A 21,107-nucleotide genomic window follows, 5' to 3' on the forward strand; every position below is an offset into this window, starting at 1 on the left:
TAAAATATTGCAGTGTGGCTTACATTAGTGGTAGTAGTAGTCTGATCCAGAATTACCCACCCAACATGCCTTTGAATTTTTTTGATTGAACTGACCTGTCGAGATCTCAGACATGGCTAATCTTTGCTCTCTGGCAGACTGTCTTCACTGGGACGTGGCAGGATCCTGCAGAAGCAGCATTCTGCTGGGATGGTGTCATTTTGCTGGTTTCAGTAGGTTTGTTTGGTATCCGGCAGCGTGGTGCACAGTGAAAAGAGTGTTGGACTGTTTTGGTTGGTTTATGTTGTGTGGGTTTTTTTCACCATTTTTTTGTATATTTGTTGGTTTTGTTTCCCCCCAGTATGTGCTAACTCCAAAGCTGGAGTTCCTCATACCAAGTAGCTCTACACACAACGCCAAAACAGGCAGACTCTATGGGAAGGGAAACTCAAAGTCTGAGAGAGACCCGATATTGGTTGTGGCACTGCTGAAGCTAATTATGGCTGGTAAGTATGAATGAGACTGGATATTGTTGCAGTCTGTCGCCTCTCACCCTAGTTAATATAATAGTACTCACAAGGCATCCCATGTAAAAATAAAACCTATCTGAAAAAGTGTTGGAAGCTAATATGAGGTGACTTACTTGATTTGAAATATAGAGTTATCAAAGAAATGAGTCCTGTTCAGCTCAGCTGTATCCACAGAGCTGCACTAGTTTCTATGATTGCTGTGGGTTTGTAAATTTTCCATGAAAAACATTTTCCTCTCTTTCTCTCACAATATCCTAGTTTATCTCTATATTCAGAAGAATTCCAAGTTTCTGCTCGTGATGTTCTGTTCAAGTTTATTTCACTGTAGTGAGTCACGTAAGAGAAGTACAACAACTTTTTCCTGTGTGGCAGAATGGTTGAGCTGTTCCCATCTTAGTGAAAGAGAGGAGGAAGAATGGAAAGATGTAGAGGACTTGATGCTAATATTTCTAACACCAAACATCGGAATATTATTGGTATATTGGGACATATATTGAACATATTAAAAGCAAAACAAAACAGAACAAAATATTTAGAATTTATTAAAATAAAACCTCCGATCCCAAATATATAAAGTGATTTGTCACAATCACCATCAGAATCTGTTCTTCAAATTAAGACTATCTGGAGAAAGGGGAAATACATCAGGTAGAGGAAAGATTCAGAGAGAGCAGGATCCACCAGGACAAAAAAGGGAACTGACAGTGGATCATGCAGTGGAATAGCTTAGTGCCAGCTGGGAAATGTAAGCAGGATCAGAAGATAGCTGGGCAGGGGAAGGATGAGAGGGAGGGAAAAGTGTGCTAAAGGAGAAACTGAGATCAGAGAACAGGGGAAAACTGGAAGTAGCTGGCTGGGTAAAGATCTGAGGGCACACAGCTGATGAGAAGATAAGTATGAAGACTGCTTCTACCCTGTGTGTGGGAACGCAGGAAAGGGAGGTATGGCAACATAAATAGGCAGAAGGTCAGTAAAATTTATCACAGAATGGCAAGAATGAGTAGATAAGAAACTACAAAATAGAACGTGAATTCAGGTAGTCTGGACGATGAGGCTGATTGAGGAAAAGTAACTCTATGCATAAAAGGACTGAGAATCCAGATGTGTTAGACAAGGAGAGAAACATGCTGGGATCAGTAAGTTTCTTGAGAAACATGAAATTGGGATGCTGAGTCAACAGGAGGGATGCGGTAAGTAAGGCAAATCTGTTGGGGAAGGTGAGACAGGAGGAGTAATGCTGACATGGGATAGATGAATAGCCAAGGAATATGGAATAGCACATGTGATATTTAGATCTCATGGTTCCTCTGCTATCAACAAATATTTGCTTATATGCTAGCAGAGAGTGTGTCACTCTACATCAGTGTTGCCAGTAGAGAGGTCAACAACTTATGAGCTATCCCATTAAACTAAATTTCGTAGATCTGTGTGGAAAATTCATATGGTCATCAGTGTAGTGCTTTTCAAGTAGTTACATGATGGAACTCTGTTATTTCACTTTGCTTACTACAAATATTTTTTTAAAGCTAAGTCTCACAAAAAATTATACTTTGAGAGTTCTATTCGTTTAAGCATCTAAAAGTTTCAAAATTTCCAAACCCTTCTAAACCCTTCGATAGTGATTACATTTCCCTATCCTATCCCATAAATTTGTTCTCTGATACCATCTTTAATTGCAGGAATATGTATTAATTCTTCTGTTTTTTCCCACGGGGCACCTACTCCCTGACCTTCTTTGGGAGTGACTCAGAAATGAGTAGTGGTGCAAGGTATTGCCTTTATTATCTGTTACAAAAACTGTGAGATGTATAGTGATGGGACAAGGGGATTGTAGGATGAAAAATGCCAACCCATATATTCTGTGATGGCTGAATACTGGCTCATAAGTCTAGATTTTTTTTATCTTTCCCTCTACCATGCGGTCTCTATGCTTTGCCAGGGATCACACTTTTCCACAGGTGGTCACTAACTGTGCATTCCTCATTTCTGGGGTCCTGACAGGAGACTCTAGGGTCTGGTTTGCAGTAACGCTGAGCATTCACAGCTGCAACTCAAGTTAGTGATACTAGTGTCTTAAATGCATAAAGGGCTATGTAATGTTACGTACTCTGAAATGTCGATATGATAAATTTTAAAGGAAATGATTTGTGAATTCAACTGTCATGAAGGATGCAAGGATTTGAATGCGGAGAAAGTTTGGAATTTCTCCAGTCAAAAGCATAAAAATACCTATATCTTGGATCCCAACAAGGAGGGGGCAAAAGTTTTACCAAAAAAAGCCCCAGCCCTAACTGGATGAAAAAACTTCTCAAAGGGGATATTAAGAGTATGCAGGGAGCTTACAGGTGGTGGAAAAAAGGATTAGCCAGCAAAGAAAGCCATGTCTTGGAAGTCAGGAAGTATAGAGACAAAGTAAGAATTGCCAGGAGTCAGGCTGAGCTGTACCTTCAAAAGAAAATCAAAGCAAGCAGCAAGAAGTTCTTCAGTCATAGACATAAAAAAAAGACCAAGGGGGAAAAAAAAAAAAAAAAAGAAGAGAGTGCAGGAAAAAAGCTGGAATGCTATGTGAAGCAAGGGTATTGTGGGGATTTTATTTCCAAATAAACCCAAATAAATACATGACGTCCATTTTCAAATAAAAGTGCTGGTGGTCACGATGACAAATAGGAATGAGGATTTGGAAAAATCAAAATGAAGTGAAGAAAAATTCAAAATACTTATTGCTTTATAAATGAAGAGAATCAATATCTCCACTTATGAATGTTGAAAGTACAGGCACATGAATTTGCAGGTCATGTGCAAAGTAATTTCATAAAATCATAGAACCACAAAATGGTTTGGGTTGGAAGGGACCTTAAAGACCTTTTAGTTTCAAACCTTCTGCCGTGGGTATGGACAATTCCCACTAGATCAGATTGCCTGAGGGCCCATCCAACCTGGCCTTTAACACCTCCGGGATGGGGCATTCACAGCTTCTCTTGGCAGCCTGTTTCAGTGCCTCACCATCCTCTGAATAAAGATTTTTTTCTTTATATCTAGTCTAATTCTTCCTTCCTTCAGTTTAAGGCCATTATCCTTTTTGTTATCATTACATGCCCTTGTAAAAAGTCCCTCCCCATCTTTTCTTTAGGCCACTTTAACTACTGTCTTCCCAGATCCTCCTTTTCTGTAGACTGAACAACCCCTGTCCTCCCAGCCTGTCTCCATAGGAGAGGTGCTCCAGACCTTCAGTCACCCTCTTGGCCTCCTCTGAACCTGCTCCAACAGGTCCATGTCCTTCTTGTGCTGGGAGCTCCAGAGTTGAATGCAGTGCTGCAGAAGGGATCTCAGAGAAGTAGAGCAAAAAGTCAGAATCACCTCTCTCACCTTGCTGGTCACACTTCTTTTCAAGTAGGATATTCAAGATTTTCTGGACTGGAAGTACACATTGCTGTCTCATGCTGAGCTTCTCATCAATTAGCATCCCCAAATCCTTCTTCTTAGGGCTGATCTCTTATGCATTTGTCACCCAGCTTGTATTTGTGCTTGGGATTGCCCTGATCCAGGTGCAGCATCTTGCAGTTGGTCTTGTTGATCTCGATGAAGTTCACACAGGCCAACCTCTTAAGCCTGTCCAGGTTCTTGTGGATGGCATCACCTCCCTCCTGCATGCTGACCACACTGTACAACTTGGTGTCATTTGCAAACTTGCTGGGTGTGCACTCAATCCCACTGTCTGTGTCACCAACAAAGATGTTAATAAATTTGACAAAATGTAGTAAATCTTTAAAAAAGCTAGTGCCAGGTAGTCAACAACAATAAATGACACATTGCTCTGAAATTGTATTTAATATTTCTAGTAAATTGAAAGCACATGGTTAATGCTCCTGAAAGAGAGGAAATTTTATTTGGGGCGTTTACTTACCTCTTAGGCTCACCTCCATAATATGCAGTATTTTAGGTTATATATTTTAAAGATAAGGACAATTGTAAATGTTGTGGAAAATAACTAAATTGAAGCGAGGTTGTATCAAATTTTGTCACGCCAGGATAATCTGATACTTATGTTTTATAATCTGTGGACATAGTTTACATGTAATTCTCTGAAAATCTCTTGCAGATTATGTGAAGATAAGTAGTAAAGAGGCAACAGACGACTTAATATTGAATCCTTAAGGTGAGTAAAGGGCATATAGGGATGGCCAGTACTGACGAGTAAAGAACAGCTGGTGAGAGAACACGAGTAGATGCCTGCAAAGTATTTTTACCTCCTAGAATATTTTTGTTAATGATGCTGTCTCAGTTTAGCTGCATGCTAATAAAATTTGCTCTTGACTTCAAGATGGGAAGTGCTGCCAAAGGAAGGAGAAACCTAGATATGATATGAAAATTTGTATGACACTGAGGGCTGGATTTTTGTGAAGTGAAGCACCTAAAGAGCTGAAACTAGAAATTTCTGCTCTAGGCTGATTTTCCTGTGAGGAGGAAAAAGGCCTGGGATTCAGGTTTACATTGTGAAAATAAGTGTTTGTGTGATCTGAAGGAACCCAGGAGGTAAGAAACAAGTTTAAACTACCTCAGGAAAGATAACTACTGTAAAGATAGGGAAGTTCTAGTATTATTTTAAAAGGCATAGATGAGATCCAAAAGGGTAAACCGGGTACAGCTCTGGCCTTGGTGAAGAATGATGGATTTAAATTAGTTCTCATTTCTATTTTAAAAGACAAAATAAAAGCAGCTTTGTCTGGTAGAAAAAAAAAAGGCTGAAGCAATGAGTAGCTAACCTCTCTTAAGTACAAGTGAAGAAGTGGAACTGATTTAAAGGTACGGGGGAAATAAGGAGGGTAGTCAATACTCGATTTCAAGAAGAGTTCTCTAACCTAAAGGAAATTAGCGGCAAAACAAAGCACAGACAGAAGACATTAGACTAGGTACTGGAATGAGCCTTGTGAGTATCAGAATGGTACTGAAAACTTTACAGTAGAAGAGAAAGGGAAAAACTGCCGTGCTGCAGCTAGCATTCCCCAGCACATACTGACTTTCCTGCTGCTCTCTCTATCCCTGACTGACAGCAACCTGGATTCTTCCCTTCAAGCTCCACACAGGTTGCTACATGTTCTCTTTTAAATATATTTGTTGTTGCCTTGTCCTTTGCGCCAGTACTTAAGGATTTTCTGAGGCTAGACATTGCAAGTACATAAGTCACAGAAGAGACAAGGAGTCTTGTCTTGCCAGCCCATTACAGCCTTGTAAGTCTCATAGATGTTCAAATATACCAGTTTTGAAATGAAACTCCCACTCCTTTATTGTTCAGTGGTGCTTTCATGACTGTGTGATTGGCATATCTTATTTCCAGTAATGGGTAATGCTCTGTCAGATTTCCTAAATTCTGGGCTTGATTCCACTTATCATAACACATGGAGTTTCTTCACTTATTCCACAGGAATAAGATACATCCCAGAGTTCTGAGGGAATTGGCTGATGTAGTCACCAAGCCACTCTTAATGATATTTGAGGTCATGGTAGTCGGATGAAGTCCCTGGTGACTGGAAAAAAGGCAATATCACACCCATTTTTAAGAAGGGTAAAAGGATGACCCCAGGAACTACCAAACCTGTCAGTCACACCTCTGTGCTGGGAAAGATCATGGAAGAGATACTCCTGGAACCATGTTAAGGCCCATGGAAGGCAGAGAGGTGATACAAGAGAACCAGCATGGCTTCACCATGGGAAAATCCTGTTTAGCCAGCCTAGTGGACTTCTGTGATGATGTAACTGCATCAATGGACAAGAGAAGAGCCACTGATGTCGTCTATCTGGAATTCAGTAAGGCCTTTGACACAGTACCCCACAATTGGGAAAATTGGAAAAATAAGGATTTGGTGAGTGGATTTGTCAGTGGATGAAGAACTGGCTGTGGGACTGAATCCAGAAAGTGGTGAATCCAGCTCAGAGTCTGGATTGAGATCAGTGACAAGTGGTGTCCTCCAGGGGTTGGTGCTGGGGACGATACTCTTTAATATCTTCATCGATTACATCAACAGTGGAGTCAAGAGTACCCTCAGTAATTTTGTGGACGATGCCAAGCTGTAGGGTACAGTTGACTTGCCCAGGGGACAGGATGCCATCCAGAGGGACCTAGACAGGCTTGAGCAGTGGGCCCAGGGGAGCCTCTTGAGGTTCAACAAATACAGGTGCAAGATCTTGGACCTGGGTCGAGGCACTGCCCCTCTACTCTGCCCTCATGAGGCCTCACCTGGAGTATTGCATCCAGGTGTAGAGTCATCAGTTCAGAAGAGACATAAACTTGTTGAAGCGCGTTCAGAGAAGGGCCTCAAAAAATGATCCAAGAGATGGAACACCCCTCCCATGAAGACAAGCTGAAAGAGCTGGGGCTGTTCTGCCTGGAGAAGAGAAAGCACCAGGGTGACCTGATAGTGGCCTTTCAATATCTAAAGAGGAGCTACAGGAAAGAAGGGGATGGTCTGTGGTGATAGGACAAGGGGAAACGGTTTCAAACTTTAAGAGGGTAAATTTAGGTTGAATAGAAGGAAAAAGGTTTTTATCGTGAGGGTGGACAGGCACTGGAACAGGTTGCCCAGAGATGTGGAGGATGCCTTGTTTCTGGAGACATTTGAGATCAGGATGGACGGAGCTCTAATCAACCTGATTTAGCTGTACATGTCCCTGTTTGTTGCGGGGTAGTTGGACTAGGTGACCTTTAAAGGTCCCTTCCAACTCTAAGGATTCTATGATTCTATGACTCTAATCACATTTTTCTTTACTTCTGTCTTATATTTGCTGTTACCACACAACCATGGGCTGAGTTAACCTTGAAGTTCCATCCCTAACCAAGTATCTCATTTTGTAGGATAGCCAAGGCCAGATGACTTAAGAAGGGTGTGGGAAGAAGGCAGAAGTAGTAAGACTTCCTCAAAACACTCTTCAGCCTCCAGGAATCTGTGGCTCGGGTAATTCCCGAGCCAGAGATGAGGCTTTTGTTTTTAATAGCTCTGATGGATTTTTCTTCTGTGAATTCGTTCACGAATTTTTAAATGTAAGTTAACTTGTGGTATCCCACAACATCCTGTGGCTAGGCGTTAGCTGACTTTACTATGAGTTAAGAAAGGGGAAAGCTACCTTCTCATTTGTTTGCAAAATGCTTCCTGTTTTTCCTTTGATGCCTTCTTGCTTATATACAAAAACAAATAATGTGTAGTTATTTCCTATCTACCATGTTCATGCCACTTGTGATTTTACAGGCATCTATCATGTTATTCCTTAGGTTGAAGAGTCTTTGTTCAATTACTCCACATACGGAAGCTAGTTAGTACATTTTATCAACCATGTCATCCTTCCCTGGGTTTTTACCATCTTTACTGTTTGTTTAGATGTAGTGGACAGTAGTTTCCTCTTGTGTTGGTTTGTACTGGGATTTCATGTCCAGCCTGTACTAAAAAGTGAACTGATGGCACCTTTGAATTCCCAAGAGCTCAGTCAGTTAGCGTTTAGGTTTTGAAGTCTTTAATGTGTCTCTGTCCACTCCTCAAAGCAGTTCTCTGAGCTGACAGTTTTGAATCATCTTTCTCAAAGTGCTTCCTCCCTTACTTCTGTCTGCCTCTCCCTTCCTCTGCATGCGTTCATCCTCTCTGGCCTTCTGCATATCCTTCCTTTAATGCCATATTAAGTCCCTGCATCCAAAGTATAACACATGAATCTCCAAAAAATAAATATCTTTCTGACAAGTGTACCATTATCAGGTCAAGTGTTGTCTAGTCTATCTCTCCCCAACCCTTGCATGCCGGTTCCTGGTTTATTGTCACTTCATATCCTGTTTCTCCGTATTTCTACTCCCAGAGTTCCAGAATTTCTCATCTTTGTCACCTGCTTTACACTCTCTATGTGTGCTAACTTCCCTGGAGTACCTATCATGACTTTGATGGTGTTGATGCCCCATGTCTTTCAGTGTTCAAGAGACATCTGGATGATGCCATTAATAATATGCTTTAACTTCTGGCTAGATCTGAAGTAGTCACAAAGTTGGACTCAATGAACTCAGTAGATTCCTTCCAACTCCTCTCCTGAACTGTTACTCTGGGAATACCCCAGAGCAGTCTTCCTGAAGCTGATGATTTTGAATTCACCCCAAAGGTGAAAATGTATCTGTGCCACCGGTAGAGGAGGCAAAGCTCATGCCTTCAGCCCAACTTACCTCACCAATGCACAGGGAATGAAAAGCATGGAAAGAAGTAGGCAGCCATCCAGTAGCTGCACTGAGAGATCTTCGTCCTAACCACAGTTTTTGGTCCTGACCTCTTACCTGTGTGCCATCTCTGGCTCAGGGTGAAAACACTCATCTTCAAGTGCCTGTCAGAGAAGGGGAGCAAGCTTATGAGGAGGACAAAAAGCAAAAAAGAAAAAGAAAAAAAAAAAAGAAAAAGAAAAAGGAGAAGGAGAAGGAGAAGCTTTGCTCAGTTACTTCTTTCCCTGCTATTTCTTGCAGTTTTCTTGAGGCCACGGAAGTGAGCTACTCCACCTGAGAGCTGCTGCCTTCTTGGCCCCACAGACTGTGGAACTTGGGGACAGTCTTACTCTTTTCAGGGTCCATTCAAGACCACTCCTGTGTGGTATCATTTCATGTTAAATGCCGAAGGCTTAGAGCTAGAGGGAAGTAGAGCTGAGAAAATCAGCTAACCATGAATGTAAATCGGTGGTTTCCTTCTTTCATCCCCTGGTCTAGTCTTTGCTTTTATCCCTCTGTTTCTCAGATCTGACCAGTACCTCTCAGAGATCAAAAGATGTCTGGCTTCATCTTCTCTGCATTCAGATATATTCCACTCCTAGTACTTGCTTGGGAAATGGTTGTGATTGTTACTGTGTAATTAACTGGATAGCCAGTTCTTGTTATCTTTGGCTATTGCAATAGTGCTGTGGTGAACTACACACTTGGTGCTTCTAAATCCCTCAAGTCAGTGAGAGGTTTAGTACTTACTTACCAAAAATCTTGGATAGCGAGGTCCATGTCAGTAATGTTTGTACTTAGGGTTAAATGCCAAATGCAATGACAAATAGTCAGGTGACTAGCAATAGATCCAGTGACACAATCCATTATTGGCATCAAGAACACAGAGCATTTTGGCCCAAAACAATTTTGATAGCAACCACCCTGTTACTGGGGGTGAAAATTTTTTCAGCATTCTGCTATTCTCCATTTTGCTTTCAAGTCTTTCTTGTGATGACTAGACTGGAATTTTATTCTGTGCTGAATTCTGTCTGTAATGGTTATTGTAGAACTACAATCAGTGAATTTATTATGGCTGCATTTTGAGCTGCATATGGAGAGTCATTTCTGGCTTCAGCTTGTCTTGTGTGATCTTAAAATGTGATTTTATATGCTTGAGATTATTGAACAGGGCCATTATTCTTGTTCCTGTCTCATACTGAGAAAAAATTCCGATTAGCTGTATGGTTTGCACTGACCTGCTGCTGTTGGTGATGTGGTGTGTCAGTGACATCAGATTTCGCACACTGATGTGCATAGGTGTGCATGTATGTGTGTGGGATTCTTTCATTCTCAGAGTTTGCACCGCATCTGTTATTTCTGAATAATAATTAGTGAATAGACAAATTAATCCAGTCCTACGTTATTTGCTTAACAATGTCATATTATTAGCAGAATGGAAATCACTTTCTTATTTTCTACCGAATATTTCTCCAAATATTTCTTAAGGCCAAGACTGGTATCTGTGCGAACCGTTTGCTACTTTATTCCCATGTCCTAGTCATCCCTAACTGCCCTGAACCACAAATCATTTGCTCATTCCTGTTCAAGCCATCAGTCTAGCCCTCTGGGCTTTGCAGAATCTAGCAATAAATCTAGCTCTGATGACCCAGGTCTTCTGAACCCTGACCTTAAAATTAAAGTTAATGGTCCAGAGACCCCTAATAGCAAGAGAATTAATCATAAGCCATTTGTCTCTGATAGCCCAGTTTCTAGAACTACAGGTCGTGCAGCCCCCAACAATAAAACTGTCTCAGTCCTTGCTGTCTCAGAGCTAATCTGAACCCGAACTCTAACTTTCAGCCGAACCTCAAAACCAGTATCTGACTGAATTAAGCACAGATCTTTGGTTTGTGGCACAATGAAGAAATTCTTGGTTAGTCTTGGAGCTGATGACCTCAGAAACAGAAAAAATATAATTGGGGCTAGCTGGTGTAGAATACATAGTGCTAGCCCATGGACTCATAAGAGCAAGCCTGAATGAGTAAGGACTTCTGCTTGTTATTATGGTTAGAAATGCTACTGAAACTAGCTGGCAGAAATGCTTTGTTTTGTGGCTGTGATAAGTTGGCAGGTTATAATTAGGAGCAGGTTTGAGTAAAGAAAATGAGGAACCGATAAATTAGCTTTACAGCTGGATCATTTCCTCTCCAGTGAGGCAAGAAGGAAGTCTGGAGCGAAAATCTTTTGGTGCTGGAAACAAAGAAAAGAACTACTGGCACTAAGAAAGATGCTGCCGTGTTCCCCAGATCCCAAAATTAACCTGAAAATCTAAATATTTAATACTGACCTGAGTCTTATTCCAGTACCTACAGAAATACAGTCTTCTGCTCTGCAACCTACAGGAACATTAGACCTGATATACTCTACATCCAAGAAGATCTATCTGAGCTGTCTATCACCATTTTCTTTCCATGTAGGAAGATAACTGTCCCTCTATGTCTCCTGCTTGAAATCTTACCCTGTTCTAAATGCTACAGATGACTTAATGCTAATATAAAACAGATAAAGACCCTTCTTGTTCCTTCTCTATCACTTGGTCTTTGACCAGGACAAATCTACAGTCCTGTAATAGCTACCTAAAATACTCAATCTGTGCTATACTGAATATATACTTTGAATATATACTGTGCTATAGCCTTACCCAACAGTTTTGCTGTGCTAGCAAGACGATATGACATCTGATTTTGATTTGAATATGATTTATTCAGAATGTTAGCATTTAGTTTAGGTTTACAGGGAGCATCAGGAAGTAAGAAACTTAGTCCATAGAAAAATTCTACTGGTCTACATCTTGAAAGCCAAAGGATGTCTAGGGAGCAGGCAAATTGCTTATCGTTAGTTTAAGCCTAGTGTTACAAATCTTTCTTCAGATTGAGCAAGGTTTGGGATCAAAGGATCCTGGCCTTAGATTTATTACTGAAACTCAGAGCTTCCAGTGAAGGAAGACAAAGGATGTAGCTTTCAGAGGCAGAAGTCTTACTGTGAGCCTGATTTCTGTTAAGACATTCAGATGTCTCCTTAAGGGTAGGGTTTAGGAAGCAAAAACTGCAAAACTAAATCTATTCCTGAATCATACAGCCACTGAGAGGGTAAGATGTTGGATGAAGTTAGTAAGGAAAAAGAATTTATGACTAATTTCTTATCCCTCATCAGACGTGACTATATTAAAATGGAGTAGGACTAAACAACCTGCAATTTATAAGAACCGTAAAATTAATCATAAACTATTTGGCCTGAAGGCTACTTACCTCATGTTGGCCATGTTGGTAAGTTCCCAGAATACGAAAAGTCCCTGAAGTTCTAGACTTCCTCATCTTAGTTCTGCTTTGAGAGACACGTTCTTAAAATGCTGAAATTACTCATCACTTATTTTTTCCTGCTAACTGAGTCCCTTATCTTACCTGTCATTGCTTGCTAAGTACAAGCATAAAATTATTCAAGCTTTCACCCCCCTTAGCTGCATCTCTGAAAGGGAGCTTTGCCTCTTTACAGAAGCCTTAATCATTTCTGTCAAATAAATACATGACTGATACAAATCCTAAAATTCAGGAGTAATATTAGGGCTACTCTTTCTTTTCTGAAAGAAAGTCTATCTGTACACCTAACCATGTTACTAACTATAATCCAAAGCAAAAATCACAGTTACAGCAAAAATGCAGTTAATTGTGAACTAAGTCTTACTGCTAACTTCATCTCTCCTCTTTATCACAGCAAGACTTACGTGTCTTAGAAATAAATATAATTTTACATTCCTCCACTCCCTGTTCTACAAACCCTAAGCATCTGAAAGAAATGCTTACACTCCAGTAAAGTTGATTTGAAATTTTAAGGTTTTATATTAGAACCAGTGCTGTCATTTTTTTCTTAAAACCTTATCCTAACTGTAATATCAATTCTGAGCCAAGTCAGAGGCTAGAGAGAAAAAAAATCAGTCACACACTACTTCCTTCTTCTTTCTCTACCAGCGCCTGGAAGGTTCAAGCCTGTGTCTTGCCTTGGATTTCCTTATGCTAAGTTGCAACCTGTGAGCTGACCCCTACTCTAGCTTGAAGGCAAAGTAACCAAAGACATTTTACAGTACAAACATCTTATATTTTCCATTGCAAACTCCCATTTTTAAGCTGTGTCCTTCAGCTACACATTTGAAATTCCAAGATTCATGAAGGAAAGCAGCTCCTTGCTTCCTAATCCCAGCCCTTGCCAGAAGAAATTTGCTGTGCTGCTGTGCTACCCTGTTCCCCTATGCTCTCAAGCAGACCAGTGAGTGCTGGCAAAGCAGCAGGTGAGCAACTGTGGGAAGATGTGAAGTTTTCTAAAGCAACTCATGTGTGCATGGCTGGCAAAATTGAAATGCCTGCCAGGGTTGGTCTTCATGGAGACACATCTAATTGGCTGCAGCAGTTCTCCCTGAGCATTCAGTGTGTGGTAAAGTGTCCTTCCTGGCTCTTGCTGTTTCACCTGCTGAAGTTTTAATGGGAGACATTTTTTCTTAAAGTAACGGTAAATCATCCACTCCACTTTATTGTTCTTCTTTGCAACACGTATCTTAGAAGCTCACTATAGACTTTCTGGCAGTGGTGGACTTCACAGGATCTAGCAGTAGCATGCTATCCTCTTATTTTAAAGCAAACCCAATGTAACTCTTGTACTTTTTTGAAAGGTGAAGGTCGGGGCCATGTGAGTAGATTAGACATTTTTATTTGAGAGAGCACATCCCAGGGGAGGTTACAATGAAGGTTTATGAAATCATTTACAGAATGGAGGGAATTGATAGGACTAATTTGCCCACTGTCCTTTCCAGTATAAAAGCTACAGTAATCAGATGAGCTTATAATGAGAAATGTTTGAAAATGCTGACTAACTTGATTCTTTGCAGGTCACACATCTAAGGCACAGCATTCCTAAGCTGTGGATACTGAGTGTTCACATGGACTTAAAGTGAGACTGCACGAGATCATGAAAATGATCCAAGTCTGAATATGGAGGGTATAATATCAGGCTTTCTCTTTTTTATACTTTAGGCATTTCTTTATGATCATTCCCAGAGCAATATAGACTTTTGCTTTGACTCTCTGTCCTGTGTTCCTAATGTTCAAGGCTTATATGGCTGAAAGCAGTTTTTCTGTCTCAACAGACTGTACCCTGGGACAGATTTCTTACACTCTTTTTACTTGTATTCAGTGGCTGAGAATGTTAATTTCTGCCTTTCTTGTTCTTCCCACAGAATGTACACAGAGCCATGATTTTCAGTCTGGCTGTGTCCTGAGTCATTGTCTTTTCTATCATGTATCTACGTGCTTGTTCTGCACACTGATGGCTGTTGCTGTTTTGATTTTTTCGTAGTATCATGGAATGGCCTGGGTTGCTAAGGACCAAAATGCTCATCTAGTCCCAATCCCCTGCTATGTGCAAGGTTGCCAACCACCAGACCAAGCTTCCCAGAGCTATCTTTTCCTTGAACAGCTCCTTGCTGTTGATATTTGCATGTGTTTCCCCAGTGTTGGGGATATTTCTCTTGACATATTCTCGAGCAAACCGAAATCACAAAAACTGAAGTCTCAAAAAATGATGCAGTTTCTGATTAGACAATCTTCTTCATCTCTGTAGTTACTTGTGGGTATCAGAGTTCTGCACTGTGTACCTCACATATCTAAGTAACCTTCTTCCTTATTTCAACTAAAAATGAAGTACTTTCCCCACCTCCATCTCAACTCCAATTCCTGTTCACAGTGTTCTGCCTAAAATCCTGTGTAATTTTCAGTTATTCCTGTATTTCCCAGCCGAAACACTAGTTATGAGATAAGGACAAACTCTTGCGTTATTAATTCTTATGGTCAGTTCTGTATTCAGAATCTATTTTTCTCTTGCATGATGTCTGTGATTATGCAATGCTATTTGTCTAGAAATTGAGCTTTTCTGTGGAGTTGCATTGCTTCTCTCCATAGATTTTGCTTTGTGCTCTTCTTAAACATGCACCATTTCTCAGTGTGTGTCACTCCCTCATCACTTCTACCTTAGGTAACAAAATTTACCAGGATTTAATTATCCTTCAGTTAAAGAAGCTCATTATTAGAAGCCTATTCACAGATGTTGTGTGTCAAATCCAGCTAGCATGATGACTACATTGTGCAAACAGACTGTTGCCTCCTCCAGACTTTCTTCTCTAGCTTGCGCTCCATGCATATTGCCACATCTCCAGAGAATGACTGAAGCAATCTACACAATTACTGGTACACTCTGCGCTCTTTTGAGACAGTCTTAAGTAAAGACATCAGCTAGAAGAATTTTGCTTACATGTCTCTTTTTGGTGATAGAGCTACAGGGCTACGTTCCATTGTAACCAAGCTCAGCAGAAGACTTTTTCAGCTAGCTTTTCAGCAACAACATGCCATGCAGCTGAATTCTCTGATTCAACTTGGGATGTGGGAATACACGCAGGGGTAAGGGAAAGTAAAGCGTCGTGGAGCTGGTAGATTGTTTGTTTCTAGACTGATCCTGATTTGGATTTGATTTCTGCTGATATCTGATCATTGATCCAAACAATGCTACACCCGAGGGGAGTAGCAGGCTGTCTGTTTAATACATGGATTTTATCTTTTGGTTCCTTTGAAAACAGCAATATTGTAGTGAGGTATTTAGCTTGATGTTTCTCTCATGGCTTGATGTTATTCTCAATTCAGTGGTCCTTGAACTGTGCTGTTTTACAGAGAGAGGTTTATTTCGTGCAATCTGTGCAGAGTTCATGTAATGTGCCCTTCAATCCCTCATTCCTCCAATCACTTCCAGCAATTTGGCATTACTAAGAAGAGGGGGACATATTTTGTTTCATTTCAAACCCACTCACACACTTCTGAAATGAGGAACAGAACTCCAAAAGGATTAGATTTGTTTTCCTTTTAAAGGGGGCAAAATGCCAATTTGGGCTGCTGTGAAGAGAAGGAAGTCCTGAATTAACAACGTACAAGTTCCTGGCTGTGGCCAGACTCTCTTCCTATGGAGAGGGGAAAAGTCTCATGTTTTCAAAGAATCCCACTTCTTACAGCCACACTCTGTGACTTCTGGAAAGCTCTCCCACTTTTCCCAGTCTCTTAGGAAGCAGTTCTGCACGGGACATAAATTGCAGTCCTTTGCCCTCATTCACACATAATCCTGCTGTGGATCTATACTTGCATTTTTTCATTTTTGGAAGGGGGAAGTAATGGCAGTCTGTCACAAGGCAGTTGCTGCATTTCTTTGCTTTGAGAGGTCTGTTTTTACAAATCATTAACTTGCTGTCATCATCATTCTGGGTCAGGGAAACCTGGGGAAGAGCAAAGGCAGCTCAAGTGGGAGAAACTGAGCAAGAGAAATATGTCCCAGCCTGGTCTGCTGCTGCTACTTGAGGCTATTTCCCCTCATCCTGTCACCTGTCACCCACGAGAAGAAACCAGCCTCGCTTTACTGTAATCTCCTTCCAAGTATTTGAAGAGAGCCATAAGGTCTCTCCTCAGCCTCCTCTTCCCCAGACTAAACAGCCCCAGTTCCTCCATTCTCTCCTCATAAGCCATACTCTCCAAGCCCTTCACAGCCCCGATGCCCTTCTTTGTACCTGCTCCAGCACCTCACTGTCCTTCTGTGAAAGATGTGGAGCTCTTGGAACAGGTGCATAGGAGGACCACTAAGATGATCGGAGGTCTGGAGCCTCTCCTATGAAGAAAGATTGAGGGAACTGGGCTTGTTTAGCTTGGAGAAGAGAAGGCTCTGGGGAGTACTTGAAATGAGTGTATAAACTGAGACAGGGAAGATTTAGTTAGATATGAGGAGGAAGTTTTTCCCCCAGAGGGTGGTGAGGCACTGGAACAGGTTACCCAAGGAGGCTGTGGATGCCCCATCCCTGCAGGCATTCAAGGCCAGGCTGGATGTGGCTCTGGGCAGCCTGGGCTGCTGGTTGGCGACCTGCACATAGCAGGGGGTTGGAACTGGATGAGCATTGTGCTCCTTTTCAACCCAGGCCACTCTATGATTCTATGATTCTATGATTCTATGATTCTATGATTCTATGATTCTATGACAACAGCAAGGACCTTGCAGCTGAAAGGTGAAACTAGTGGTGGGTGAGGAGGAGAGCAGCTAGATATCTGTGGAGAACAGGAGCTCCCCACTCCCAGCTGCCAGCATAGTTTCTGCTTTCCTGTGATTTTGTCTTTACCTGCTGGGGGTTCAGAAGGCTGAGAGGCATGTCAGAGGCTGATGTTCTAGAATCAAAGAATCATAGAATTGTTGAGGTTGGAAAGCACCTTAAAGATCATGGAGTCCAACCACAACCTAACCATACTACTCTAGGTAGCATCATAGTTTCTTGCGGATTTGTGGTGCAAGCAGCAATGCAAACCTCTTGATCTGACAAGTCACGGCTCAGGACAGCTTCTTTCAGAAGCCTTGGCAGCTGGATTTTGTTTTATCTTCTTATCTTTTATTTCTTTTTCCTAAAAGAAACAGAAGATTTATACATGATATGCCAGTTGCAGCAGCCAGGTCCTTGAGAGGGAAGCACCAGCTATCACTATGTGTGCAATAAAAAGCAAGAGGCTTAAAAACCTTGGCATCTGCCAGCAATTCTCCCTGCTTATCTGGAGGAAGAGCTTTCCCTCGGGGCTGTTCAGATATGGGACAGGCAGTGCGCTTGCCTCACTGTCCTGTAAGGTGGCCTAGGTTCAGAGGTATGGGAGGAACACAAGTGTTTTCATTCCCCTTGTCGCGTGACAGACATCACCGTGACCATTTTTCCAACAGAAGTGGTGAAATAGGAACATAACAGGAGAGTTAGGAGTTTTCCGACTCTCTCCATCTTTGTTTCAATGCCTGGGATATTATAAAACTCTAACTCTGAAACATATTAAGAGACTGAGCTGCTTACAAAACCGCCAGCTCCACAGGGTTTGCTTATCCCTGGTAATTATCACTTAATATTTGGCCCAGTGCAGCTATCTTTCAGTCTTATAAGGATAAATGTATTTGTTTCACTGCTATCTGAGCTCTTTCTCAACATAAGACTGAAACCTATAGTTTATTATTCCTGGACAGAGGCCTACACACACTATGTGTTACTTCTGTAGTTCCCTCAGTCAGTGAGAAATGTTTTAGTATTATTATCACTAAATATTTTGCCAGACGTTGCGGTCTTCCAGCTTTCACAAAGATAGGGAGGGAAAGGATGTGTGGCTGAAGTGCAGGCTTAAGAGATGGGAGACAGGAGGCCCTTTTTCCTTATCAGTGCCAAACTGCTCAGGGAGAAAATTCCTCTGGTAACGAGAAAGTCTGTAAGGTCCTTAACAAGCTACTATCTTCTTGTACTCATATTTCTCATCCCATCAACTGAAATGAAGCGTTTCATTACCACAGGTGCATTTAGCAGTAGGACTCAGGTCTAAATAACCTGTGCAATACTACTGTTTCTTGAGCACAGCTTTCAGCATTTTTTCTTGGTGCTCTTGGAGCTGTACAGACCTAAGTTGTATTTTTACAGCAGGAGTGAGAGCTTCTACTCTCTAGACTCCATGCTAACTCCATGATTTCATTGTGTTTAGTAGCTTCTCAGTCACTGTGTTTTATTTTCCCTTGTTTACATGTATTTAGTCTCTAGAGTTGGTCTGGAACTATGTACAATGGAGCTTACATGCATAGGAGATCAATACCAATTTACTTAATAATCCTGAGAAAGATACAAACTAAGCAGATACATTTCAGACTGACATCTCCCAAGGTTTCCAATGGTTTCCAGTGGAAATGATAAGCACTAGGTGCTTTAAGACCTACAAAATCTTTAATTTATGCATCATTGACAATTTTATGATATTCATATTACATTATTATATTAATATTAATATCACACCATGTTAAACTAAGAGTATGGTGTCAGAGCTGGATGAGGCACAGTACCAGGGCAAAATATATTTGAAAGAAGGAATAAGCTGATTTCAAACTTCTGAATTCTCTAGTGCCATCACACTGCTCTCCTGATTTGTCAGTCCCAAATCTTGCAGTAGAGTTTATGAGACTTTTCTTAACAGCTGCCTGAAAATATCACGTGTCGGTCACCTCATATGAGAATTCATGTCCATAATTTCTTAAGAAATGTTTCACTGTTCAAAGAGCAGGAAGCTCATAGGCAGCACCAGTGGCAAAAGAGCTGGCTCAGCAGTCAGGGGCCTCTAGCTCCTTCAGCTTGGTCTTACCATGAAAGGAAGAGGGTTGAATTTGCACAACTCACTGAATTGCTGCTCTTCGTATCTCAGACGTTCTGTTAGACTGATCTACAGTCCTCTGACCTCAGCAGGAGCTGCTCATCTTCAAAACTTTTTTAAGGTACAGTTGAGGCATACTAGTTTTAGAGCTGAACTCAGGGGAATTCCATTCTACTATATTACCCATCCACCTGACCTCTGGGAGATGTAACTGGACCAGGAAAAGAGCAGAGCTCGCATTTTGGCAGAGAAACGGGACACAGGTGTATGTGGAAGGTCTGTGCTGCCAAGTGCAATAGGACGCTGACCCTGCCCGCCCACTTGGCAGCTGCTTGCCTCTCCCAGCAGCAGGGACCATAAGGACCCATACCTCTGCTGGTGGTGAGCAACTTAATAGTTCTCCTAATGGCCTACATGCTCTGTGTGCATCCCATGAAATGAGTATGAAAATGGTTCATTACCTGCCAGTGTCACGGGGTCAGGTATTTCAAAGGTTTTTAGGTACATAAAGTTGCAGGTGGACAGCTAATGATGTTTACAAAAGCACTTGTGTGCCAGATTCTCATGGATTTCAGCATGGGTTAGGCACATGGAGATAGAGTGTCTTTTAAGCATCCAGGTCCTTTGAGAAGTGAAGTGTTTTGCATTTACTGTAGCATCCTGCAGGGTGCATAAGGCTTATTACTACAGAGCAGCTTGTGTGCTGTAAATCCAGCATACTGCCTTACCCTGCAGTGACTTGTTCGTCTTCCCATAGCTGGTGGAACGAAATCTGCTGTGTACATCCCACATATCTACCATCTGGGCAACAATGCCTATTTGTTTTCTGGAAGCCTTCTCTTGAGTTTACTTTTCTTATTAAGAAGGGAAAAAGAGAGAAAGAGAGAGAGAAAGAGAGAGAGAGAGAGAAAGAGGCATCAGTGTCCAGCACACAGCACATTACCAACTACACTGCCAATTAACGTGCCAGAATTCCCTTGCTCACACATGTTATGTTGTTTTGATGTAACTAAACGACAGTTGCATTCAGCTGCTTCTTTCTATGGAAAAAACATCTTCAAAAGAGCAGATGAGCATGACCCTCTTTTTCGTTTTGTTTCCCATTACTTTAATTGTGTATATATTGAACATATCATCTATCGTGGAAAATTGCTTTCGTCTCTCTAACATCTGCAGGACACTACTATGGCAAAGACTAGTGCATCTGCTCGCACAGCTTTTGCACTCCCCGTTTGTTATTCCATTTCATACTCACAAATTTCGAACCTGAGTTCCTAAAGTTAGCCTGTAAAACCCACTGAACTCATTGGAAAGTGCAGGTGCTCAGCAACACTGCAGATCAGGCCATTTTTGTCTAGGTGTCTAAATATGCTTTTACTGGCTTGGACATTTGAACTCGGTGTTTTTGCTCTGGGAGCATTAATCTTGCATCTCAAGTGTACACTAAATTCCAGTTCGCTTCCTCTGTCTCAGTCTGTTAAAAATTTTGTTCCATGTTTTTATTAATACCATTCAGCAGTTTTTCCTTGGCTCTTCAGCCACACTGCTCGCTCATTGGTGAGCCCAACATGATCGACAAATAGTGTCCTGTGTGTGTTATTAGATGAATATAACCCCGATGCCGAGGCCAAAATTTATTTTAATCTCTTTGCATACCATCTTCTGCTCTCCTTGTAATCCTTGCAAACTAGAAGAGATTCTGGGGTGACCGAAGCATTGGAAGGTCTGTGCAATTAAGGCTGAGGATAATGTATGCTGTGAGTGGCCCTGCTTAATCCTGTGACTGTCTGTGTGCAGAGCATGCATATCATCTCCGGATGCCGTGGTACACATGTTAACAATGGGAAAAGTACTCAGTGGAAGAATGTAACTTTCTAACTCAGCTGCTGCAGTTGGCAGAGGCTGTTCCTCTCTCAGTCCACAATTTGTCTTGGTCTTGTGACTGCTTGTGGAAATGCCCCAAATTGTTTTTCTTACATTTTTCACCTGTGGGGCTTTAAATGAGAGACAGGAAAAGCATTTCAGCAGTATTTAAATAATGTTTTTCTAATTGCACAATTTGCTTTAAAAAAAGAAAAAAAAAAAAGCGTTTTTCAAAACATTGGTTTAAAG

General features: G+C 41.4%; 1 protein-coding gene across 9 annotated transcripts in view; it reads left to right on the forward strand.

Annotated features, from left to right (window-relative positions):
* The window catches only part of LOC104911589 (uncharacterized), a 75,510-nt gene that overhangs the window by 37,169 nt on the left and 17,234 nt on the right, over positions 1-21,107 (forward strand). For 5 of the 9 annotated variants that reach the window (XR_014884046.1, XR_014884044.1, XM_085226705.1 and 2 more), the window contains exons 5-6: positions 341-485; positions 4,609-4,665. The exons of 2 other annotated variants lie outside the window; for them this stretch is intronic. Coding sequence is in view for 3 of the 7 variants with exons in the window: in XM_085226705.1 (XP_085082831.1) it covers positions 341-485; positions 4,609-4,664 (201 nt within the window). In the remaining 4 variants the exon portion in view is untranslated. The remainder of the gene's footprint in view (positions 1-340; positions 486-4,608; positions 4,666-21,107) is intronic. 2 more of the 9 variants (XR_014884048.1, XR_014884045.1) reach the window with 1 other exon arrangement.

This window comes from Meleagris gallopavo, chromosome 6 (genome assembly GCF_905368555.1).
Source record: "Meleagris gallopavo chromosome 6, MGAL_WU_HG_1.1, whole genome shotgun sequence".
Taxonomy (NCBI): domain Eukaryota; kingdom Metazoa; phylum Chordata; class Aves; order Galliformes; family Phasianidae; genus Meleagris; species Meleagris gallopavo.